The following is a 9,947-nucleotide window of genomic DNA, read 5'->3' as shown; positions in this document are numbered from 1 at the left end:
AAATAAAAATATAGTGATAATTACTAGAATAAAAGGAAAATTAAATCTATCAATTTTAAAATACTAGTTAGTTAAAGGCATGACTAAATCCATTTATTTGAATATAATAGCTAAGATTAAAACTTCAGCCATTTATGTTAACAGAAGATTTTTTAGAGAAGATCGAAACTAGCTTTATCAAACCCTCAAGTCAAGTTAGTGCTTTCATTTGTTAGTGAAAATGGAAATATTTTAGTTCTGTTCACTTGAGCATAGTTTGAAAATAAAATAAAATTCAAAGGTTTCACTAAAAAGAGTTTGAAATACAGATTATTTACAGTATCAACATTTGCACGCAACACTTTAAAATCACATTAATTTCTTTAGCAAACTGCATACCGTATAACATTTTTTTCTTCAATAATGACGAACTGCAAATGATATAATCTCAACATGTTGATAGAATAATGAGGAAATTGTATAAAGCAAACATGAATATGAAATTGGTAATCCAAATTGTTTCATGAATTGAATTCCATGCTACTTGTTTATCAATATTTTTAAAACCAAAGAACAAATGTATAACTGTAAAAAAATTAAATTATCCTTTTTAAATAGCTTTACACTACTGTATCAACTTAACTGATTTTTATGTTATGTTTGAATGAAGTAATTTAGAAAAATATTTCATTCTTTTAAGAATTTGAAATTTTTTATACTAAAATAATTTGTTTGGATAAAATAATTAGAAAGAAATTTAAATTTAATGAATTTTGAAAAATATTTCAAATGAATAAAATAGAACAATTTCAAATATCTCTAGAACTATAAGAAAATCAAAATTTCACTTCTTCTCACTCCATCGTTACTTTACTCATGAAAATTGAGTCAAGATGGTTCAGATTGAAAGTTAAATTGAGTTAACTCACGACAAAGTTTGAATTGAGTCTCTTAGAATCGATGGTTAGATCAAATCGTCTCTGGTCGAAGGTCGAATTGAGTTAGCTCATACCAAAAGTCGGATCTTGTCAATCCAGATTAAAACTTTGAGAGTTGACCTAGCAAACTGTTGAGATGAAAATTGAACTAACTCAACTCAAACTTAATGATAAGGTTAAGTTTGTAAAAAGGAAATTACTTTATCTAAAAAAAATTGAAATCTAAAATATTTTAATTATTCAAACTAAATTAACTATTTAAAAAAATAAATGAAATTCAATTATTAATAATTCAAATAGCATGTATTTTAATTTCTTGAAATTCATTTTAAAAAAACAAATTTAACGATTCTTTAAACCATCCTAATCAGACTAGTTTGATTCCAATTATCAAAACTATCTTAGAAACATCCTCTTAATAATAATAATAATAATAATAATAATAATAATAATAAAACCTAGTTAAGTTTAAAGTTTCCGTAAATTTAGTCATTTTTAATTACTTTTTTATTAAAAGTTTAGTGATGATTTATTATTGAGTTTCTTTGGCTAATTTTTTAATTAATAGAATAATGTGATTATTATCTATTTCATCATTTAACTTATTTGTAAAAAAATTGAGGTTTTGTAATTAATATAAAATAATAAATAATTTTTATTATTTTCATTCAAAATATGTGGAATAACAAAAATAAAATAATTAAGTAAAATAAGATCACATTCGTCAATTAAAAATAATAATTAAACAATAAAAACTTATCCAAAAAATATATAAATTTTAAATACCTAATAAACTAATTTTTTTTTAATAAAAACTAAATTAAAAATTACTAAATTTATAAGAAACTTACAACTTAGCCTAAACAAAACTTAACAACAACAAACTATCACTCACCCACTACATTGTAGCATAGGAAATTTAATGTAGAATAGTTGAATACCATCTTTTACTCTATGCTGGTTATCTTTTAGAATAAGTTTACCAATTCCTTATTTATTTATTTGTTAGACAAAATTAAAAGTCATCCTTATATTTTACTTTATTTATTCAAACTCCATTAAAAACTGCAAATATAAAAATATAAAAAAAAAATCAAGAGGAAAAGGGATGAGGATGAATAGAATATAAATAGGGTGTTGGAGAAAAATTTTACTGTGATGAAGCTTGAATTAAAAGTGAGAGTGAGTGCGAAAGAGAACAAAATCTGTGTTTATAGAGTAAATACGAAGGAGGAAAGCATGATCTTTAAGGAAAACAGTGAATACATATTAACAAGGTGAAGGTTGTTGTCTGTCGTGTGACACATCTATGTACACCAACTGCTTGATGAAATGCTGCTTTTGGTCAACTTACTTGTCCCGTTTGAATAAAAGCTTGAAGCAAGCTCTGTGCTGCAAAGGTTTGATCAGGTGTTCCAGATATCACAACTTTCCCTCCACTTGTACCAACCGATGGATCATAAACCGTTACAGTTGCACCTGAAATCTGATCCCAGAACAACACTCAACACATTAATGCCAACATCATTGTAAAACCATTTCACCAATCTTGAAACTTGGAACATTGTAATGACAGACAAGACTTGTATTGTTTTCTCAGCACTAAAGTACAATAAGTCAGACAAACATGTCAATTAATAAATATATATATATGAGATTTCGAAGTTAAAATTTGATAATGGCCGATAAATTTACCATGGTGCAAAAAAAACCAAAAATGTAATAAATGGAGTCAAAGTTCCCTAGCCAGATATTATCAATACAAATGATTGATAAGAAATCACATCTTTGATCAAATTATTCAGAAATCACATTGTTTAATAAGAAAACGTGACAGTCCAACCAGAATTCACCTCAAATTGTAATATTTTTGTTAAGAAATAATTAAGCACCTGTCTGATTCGATCCAAATTGCCACCGTCTTCACCATAAACAGAACCAAAGACATGTTCAGAAACTACTATCTCCACAGTAGTATTTGTCACCGTCGCAAACATGTTTCCTCTGCCAAAGGATTTTATCAAGCACAGGATGTGAGAAGGATCACATGACAAAAAATGTTTTAACAAATTTAAACATTTTGTCTACCAAGCACTGTGTTGCTTTTCTTATTAACTAGTAGTTAATGTATTATGGCATTGGGTTCAAGACAAATAATTATGAATACACGATTTTACATTAAATTATCCTTTTTGCATTCCTTTTATTTATATCATTCTATTTGATCTATCTATATATAGAATATTTAATTTCATCACTTAACTTTTCTAAAATACTCAATTTTATCTTTTGCCGCGCACCGAAATAGTTTGGACTCGGTATAAGGACAGCCTTAACATTTTTCAAAAATTTAAAGGATCAAACTCAACTCTTTCAAAATAAAGGACCAAAATTAATACTGATAATAAAAGAAACAAAAAAAAGTTATATTTATGTAATATTTAAACAACTGTTTTTATTTATCTTAAAATTGTTTTAGAATAATTAAAACAGTAAAAAGAAAATAAAAATTGTTTTTTTAATAAATAACCTAGTTTTAATCAGTTTGGATTGATTTAACTGATGCTTACTAGTTTTGAGATGAGTCATTTTAAAGATAATAATCCATGGATGGATTGATTCTCGGTCAGACAGGTTGAATTGACTAAAATAATTATTGAAATAGAAAACTAGTCAACTTAACAAGTCATCACAAACAATAGATTAGGTATTTGGAAAAGAAAAGACAAAAAAATAAAAAATAAAATGATCACAAAAACAGAATACCTTATAACAGAAAATATTAAATAGGTAAGAAAAAACAAATTTATCTATATAGCAAAAATAATAAATTAGTTAAGTAAAAAGATAAAAAACAAGAAATTAACTCTTTCTATCCTTCTTTTATTTATATTAATATTACTATTATTATTCAATTTAATCTTTCTACTTCTAAAAATGCTCAATGTTGTCCTTCCATCTAAATTGACAATAACACGTTAACGAAATCAAGTACAAGAAGGACAATATGAATTTTTTTAACAAGAGAAGCAAATTGAACGCTTTAAAAATAGAAAGATCAAATTAAGTAATGTAAATAAAAAAGAGGAACAAAAAAGAAATTTAACCCAAAGTATACTAACCAATTTTTATATGATAAGGTAGCCTATTTATATATTCTTTTATTCAATGAAAATTGAAAAAAAAAAAAATTATTATACGACCCCCTTACTCTACTTGTATGTATACTATTGATATGCCTATCTGCTTCATTTCTAAGCCCAGTCCAACATAAGATTAATCTCTAAAACACTACCATGATACTGTCACTTTCACAAAAACACAACAGCGCTCTCTAAAGAAAATTCATTGGGCAAAAAACAACCTTATACTATGTATCAAATGCCCCCAGCTTTAGACAAGAAGAAAAAGATGAAAAATAACGCCAAATACATTTGGAGTCCATGCGGCATTATACTAACCTTCCACGTTCCAAATTCTCACTTAAATCTGTATGCAAGTCTCCATTTTGTGATACTGTTTTAGCATGCAACCCTGCATTCTGCAAATATTAGAACTCCTAATCAATCTCATCTTATGAGTTTGGAAGAATTAAAAGCTATAAAAGAATTTGGAAACCAATAAAACACAAAGGAGGTGAAAAATACCCGTCGTTGAAACCTCCCAGAAGGATAAGCAGATTTTCCTCGGGCAAAAAAAGGTTTACCCTTTACAGGTTCCTTGTTCACTTTCCAATTGGATTTCAGTTTTGCTTCAGCAACCACCCCATTGGCCGAAAGATTATCTCTGATTCTACAAGTGATTTTGTGCAAGGCATCTTGTACACATTTGTACTCTCCAGTGATCTGCATGAAATCTCTCTAAGTGTAAACTTGAGGAGACAGTAACAAAAGATTGTCGGAGCCATAATAAGAAACTCGGTCTATTTTGAGTGCTCAAATGCCTCAGCCCAGTGCAACAAGATAAGATATTTGTTATCAGTTAATCTCAAGTTCCCAACCTATGTCGGTACACAAAAAAGCATCAAACTACACCAAACACTAAGCAGATAGAACAAGGATTGCAAAGATATTTCAAATTAACTATAAACAAAAGACAATGATACAGAGTAATGCGCTTTTGGTGAAACCAATAGATATTTTCCACATACTTTTACTGAAATGCCTTTACATAAGCGGATCACAGCTTCTAGCCAAGTATACTTTTGTTAACTGTTTTCTATATTGGAGAATTTTAAATTGAAACTTTTGCATCAGTCAAAAGTTTTAATTTTTAAATGATAGGACATCAGCGTATGGAAACAGAATCAGGATCTAAAAATTCTCAGAAGCTAATGGCATCAGGTAAATAAATTTAAACCCTTGAGATCCTTTAAAGAAAAGTCAACTTGAATTGTATAAAATTAACAGGTGTACCTGTACCACCACATCACCATCTGCAGCGCCACTAGGAACTGACTCTCCATGCAAAATTTGTAAATCAGCCCCAGTTAGTTCTCTCAATTCTGAAATCACCTGACCTTCATTGTTGCTCAAGCAGTTTACTGTGCTTGCTGCAACTAGCAGCCTTGCAGTTACAGGTGATTCCATACTAGATACCGGGAGGAAACCCTTTCCAATGTGATCTTCGATGATTCTAGCGAAGACAAGAATAACAGCATCTTGTGCAGGAGAATTACAAGATTCAAGGTTCTGGATGAACAAAAGCCAGCGCTAAATCAACAATCCAAAAATGTGTTTTCAAACAGATCTATCAAATGTATATGTCGTTGCATGAACACGCATATGCGCATGAAAGAGGGTACACAAAACTGAAAACACTATATATATTATAAACATGAGTCAGTAGTGGCATGGTGCATCATTCTCATGTGACTGACCTCTACAGCAGAAATGGTGACAATGCGCTCGGCAGACTCGCTTAAAGGAGCTGTAAAGATAATAGAAGCACCTGTTTTGCTTTCCAGAGCTCTGACTATAGCCCCTCTTTTGCCAATCACGCTCCCAGCTACATTATTAGAGCAAAGGAGTCTGAACACAACTTCGTGCTCTGCTCCTTTTGAGTCACTGCCAGAGGTTTCATTAGAGTTTGTGGTCCGTTCATGTACAGATAAACCATCCAAGGAGGTTAACAATGAATTAAGGTGAGGAAAAAGTTCAGCATTGGGATCAGAGGACGATCTATCAGAAGAGCTAACAGTGGGTGTACTAGAAGAAACAGAAACTTTGGATAATGGGGGACAATCTTGAAGACAGTGAGATACAGCAATCAGCGCTTTCTTTACAGCCAAAAGGCCACCAGTTATCTGTCAATCAAACAAGCTCCCAGATAAACAAAAATACTTCCAAATACTCATTTCTCAATGACAAGTCTATTGTCTTAATTCCGAAATTCATTAAAAATAGGATCTATGATTCGCATGTTTAGATTTATGCTAGATGATGAAATACAAGCTAATCTAATTTTAAATAAAAGTTCGTATTTTGGTTTCACATTCATGAATCGATTTTAGATCCAATATTAATTCTAAATTGAAATAGTTCTAATCAGCTTTTGTAAGAAAAAAGTGTATAATCAATTCTAACTTAATTTTAAAATAATAACATCTACGCATAAATCCTATCAACTTAAAAGTAATTTTAACCATCGAAATCGGTTTTACAATGACGCAAAAACATCTCTTTGTTGACAATTTGGTGCCCCAGTTAAAATTCAGACAAACGTTGAGCACTGGATAAGGAAATAAAAAGTAGAAAGTATTACTGGAAAATAAAAGAAGTATATTTATTATATCAGGAATATAAACATGTAGTAATTGAAAGCATTCATGTAGGACCCAAATCATACGCAGAAATTGCGGGCATACCGCATTCGTCTATGCAACAAAACACGTGTTCTCTCGTGATATCAGATGAAATCCAAGTGCAGGAAGTAGGAACAGAACAAAGAAGGTGGCCAACGTTATAGGGATTTTGAATGACAATTTAGTTACTGGGAAAATAAATTCAGTGTTGACATTTAGCAGAGAAGAAAAGTCACAGATCAGATTCAATGAACTCTATTATGCAGAAAGCGCGTCAATTCCCCATGATCCCAAGCAGAAAACTCAATTCACTGACACACACACACATTGTAGCATGATTTTCATTCGAAAAGAACAATAACGAACGCGTTGACCATAAAAGAGCACAAATTGTTACAATAAAAAAAAAAAAAAAAACTTACTTGAACTAACTCCTCGTCTTTGGCGGCGCAATGCGGAGGAGGACAAACCCTAATTTTGGCACCACTACTGTTCCTAATGGCGGTGATGTTCTTCCCTCCTTTGCCAACAACAGCTCCAATCTGCGAAGTGTGTGCAAGCAACTTGGAAAAGACCTCGCCGTTAACAGCTCTGTTAGAATTAACGCCTTTCTCGGCCTCCAGCTCCCAAACCCTCTCGAAAACCCTAACAACGGCTTCCTGCGCGTTGGAAACGTCGACCTCGCCGTCGCCGAGCTGGAGGCCCTTGCGGGGCGAGAGGGAGCCGATGACGAGGATGACGCGGTCCTCGGCGCTGCCGGGGGAGTCCTCGCAGTGGATTTTGCAAGCGGTCTCGCGGCGGAGCTGGGAGACGATAGAGCCGGAGCTCCCGATGAGACCGCCCACGATGGAGGCGTGGCACACGAGGCGGAACGCGATCTGCCCCGGGAGCACCTTGAAGACGGGACGCTTGGACCTGTGGAGGTTGGCGGCGACCGTGCGCTTAGACGACGGCGTGGTTTCGTGGTGGTTGCGGTGATCGGCGTCGGAAGTTGTGGGGTCTTGCATTGCGTGGCTTAGTGGTTCCAGCGTGGGACCTTGTTTTCATGAGTTGGCATGCGTGAGCAGAGTCAGTCACTTGGATCGGAAGGAAGGGACAAGGAGAGTGAGGGGTAGTACAAGGTTTGGGTTAAGGTTAAGGATTCTTTTGTTGATGTCTTTTTGCCAGTGATTTTATGGAATGGAAGCAACGCGGAAGAGGTTCAAAGATGGTGGACCTCTTTTTACTATTTTTTATTCACGTTTGGTTTTTGTTAATGCCTTAAATAGTGTCTGTGTTACTGTTGGAGTCGCCCTGCAATAAACGCAATTCTCGAGGTAAGAAAAAGTGCTTCCATTTACTGATTCGAAACTGAATCTGGAATCTCCACTTCAAAGTTGGTTGGTTGCTTCCTTGTAGATTCTCTGGGTTTCATCCAATGTAAGTTGGAGTTTTACCGTAAGGTGTTAAGAATAAGGCAATAAAGAAAAGAATAAAGGAGAGAATAAAAGACACAGAGAATTTAACGTGGTTCAGCTAGAATGTGTATGCCTACGTCCACGACTACACTAAGAAATATTTGTATTTCTGGTGTATCTTAAAGCTTTACATAGAGTCTCTTATATAGTAAAATAGAGAACCACATCTCATTATTCTAAGCGATGTGGGACTAAATCAAGCACCAAAATTCTAACAATTCTCCCACTTGGGGTTTGATTTACATTACCACTAGTGCCTTCATCATCAATTTTTTCGAAGGCCAGTTGAGGCAATGCAAAGCCTCAACTTAGTTGTTGTGACAGTCTTGGTCAACATATCAGTTGGATTCTCTGCACCTAGAATCTTCAACAAAATCAAATCTCTATCATTTATCAAGTTTCTGATAAAATGATACTTCAATTCAATGTGTTTGCATCTGGAGTGAAGAATTGGATTTTTAGCAAGACAAATGGCATTTTGACTGTCACTGAACAATGAAGGTTCATCTTGTCCTTTTCCTAATTCTTTTAGAAGATTCTTCAACCATATCATCTCTTTTGCTGTTTATGAGATAGCTATATATTCAGCTTCAGTGGTTGAAAGGGAGACTATTCCTTGAAGTTTGGACTTCCAACTGATAGCTGTGTCATCCAACGTAAAAATATAACCCGTTGTGCTCTTTCTACCATCCAAATCATCTCCCAAATCTGCATCAGAAAACCCCTGTAAAGTGAGATTACTTCTTTTAAAGGACAAATGCATCTTTGAAGTGCCCTTCAAATATCTCAATATCCACTTCACGCCTTCCCAATGCTCCTTTCCGGGATTGGATAGAAACCTGCTCACAACTCCCACTGCATGTGCTATATCAGGTATGGTGCAAACCATAACATACATCAAGCTCCCTACTGCAGATGCATATGGCACTTTAGACATGTGATTTTCTTCTTCCTCTGTCTGAGAAGATTGCCTTTTTGAGAACTTTAAGTGAGTTCCCAAAGGTGTATTCCTGGTTTTAGCATTTCCAACATTGAACCTGCTAAGCAATTTTTCTATATATTTTTCCTGAGATAAATTTAGAATACCTTTAGATCTATCCCTGGAAATTCTCATACCAAGAATTTGCTTGGCTGGACCAATATCCTTCATTTCAAAATTTTCTGACAATTGTTTCTTCAACCTGTCAATTTCTGCCATATTAGCACCAGCAATCAACATGTCATCAACATACAAGGCAAGAATGATATAACTATCAACATATTTCTTCACATAACAACAATGATCTTCTTCACATATGTGAAATCCTGAGTTTCTCATAAACTCATTAAACTTCTTATACCATTGTCGCGGTGCTTGTTTCAACCCATACAAACTTTTATGAAGCTTGCATACAAGATTCTCTTTGCCTTGTACTTCAAAACCTTTTGGTTGTGCCATAAAGATTTCTTCCCCAAGATCTCCATGTAGGAATGCAGTTTTCACATCTAACTGCTCCAGATGAAGATTTTCTGCAGCTACTATACTCAAGATAACTCTGATGGTAGTCATCTTGACAACAGGAGAGAAAATTTCTGTGAAGTCAATTCCTTGTCTCTGTTGGAACCCTTTCACTACGAGTCTGGCCTTATATCGTTTGCTGCCATCTAGTTCTTCTTTTAACCGATAGACCCACCTGTTTTGCAAAACCTTCTTTCCTTCTGGAAGCTTGGTTAAAGACCATGTCTTATTCTTCTGAAGAGACTTTATCTCATCTTCCATTGCTAGCTCCC

At 33.6% G+C, this 9,947-nt stretch overlaps 1 protein-coding gene across 1 annotated transcript; it reads right to left on the bottom strand.

The window, feature by feature from the left end:
• Nucleotides 1–2,054: 2,054 nt before the first annotated feature.
• On the bottom strand, nt 2,055–7,938 carry LOC114173700 (KH domain-containing protein HEN4). The gene is made up of 7 exons (XM_028058242.1): nt 7,143–7,938; nt 5,797–6,222; nt 5,333–5,608; nt 4,565–4,762; nt 4,379–4,458; nt 2,810–2,921; nt 2,055–2,403 (listed from the first exon to the last, which is right to left on the bottom strand). Exons 1-7 carry the CDS (start codon nt 7,725–7,727, stop codon nt 2,263–2,265), a joined length of 1,818 nt encoding a protein of 605 aa, XP_027914043.1. The 5' UTR covers nt 7,728–7,938; the 3' UTR covers nt 2,055–2,262.
• Nucleotides 7,939–9,947: the final 2,009 nt, after the last annotated feature.

Source organism: Vigna unguiculata, chromosome 2 (genome assembly GCF_004118075.2).
Source record: "Vigna unguiculata cultivar IT97K-499-35 chromosome 2, ASM411807v1, whole genome shotgun sequence".
Lineage (NCBI taxonomy): Eukaryota > Viridiplantae > Streptophyta > Magnoliopsida > Fabales > Fabaceae > Vigna > Vigna unguiculata.
Note: the sequence above shows the minus strand (reverse complement) of the source record. Positions and strands in the feature narration are given on the sequence as shown.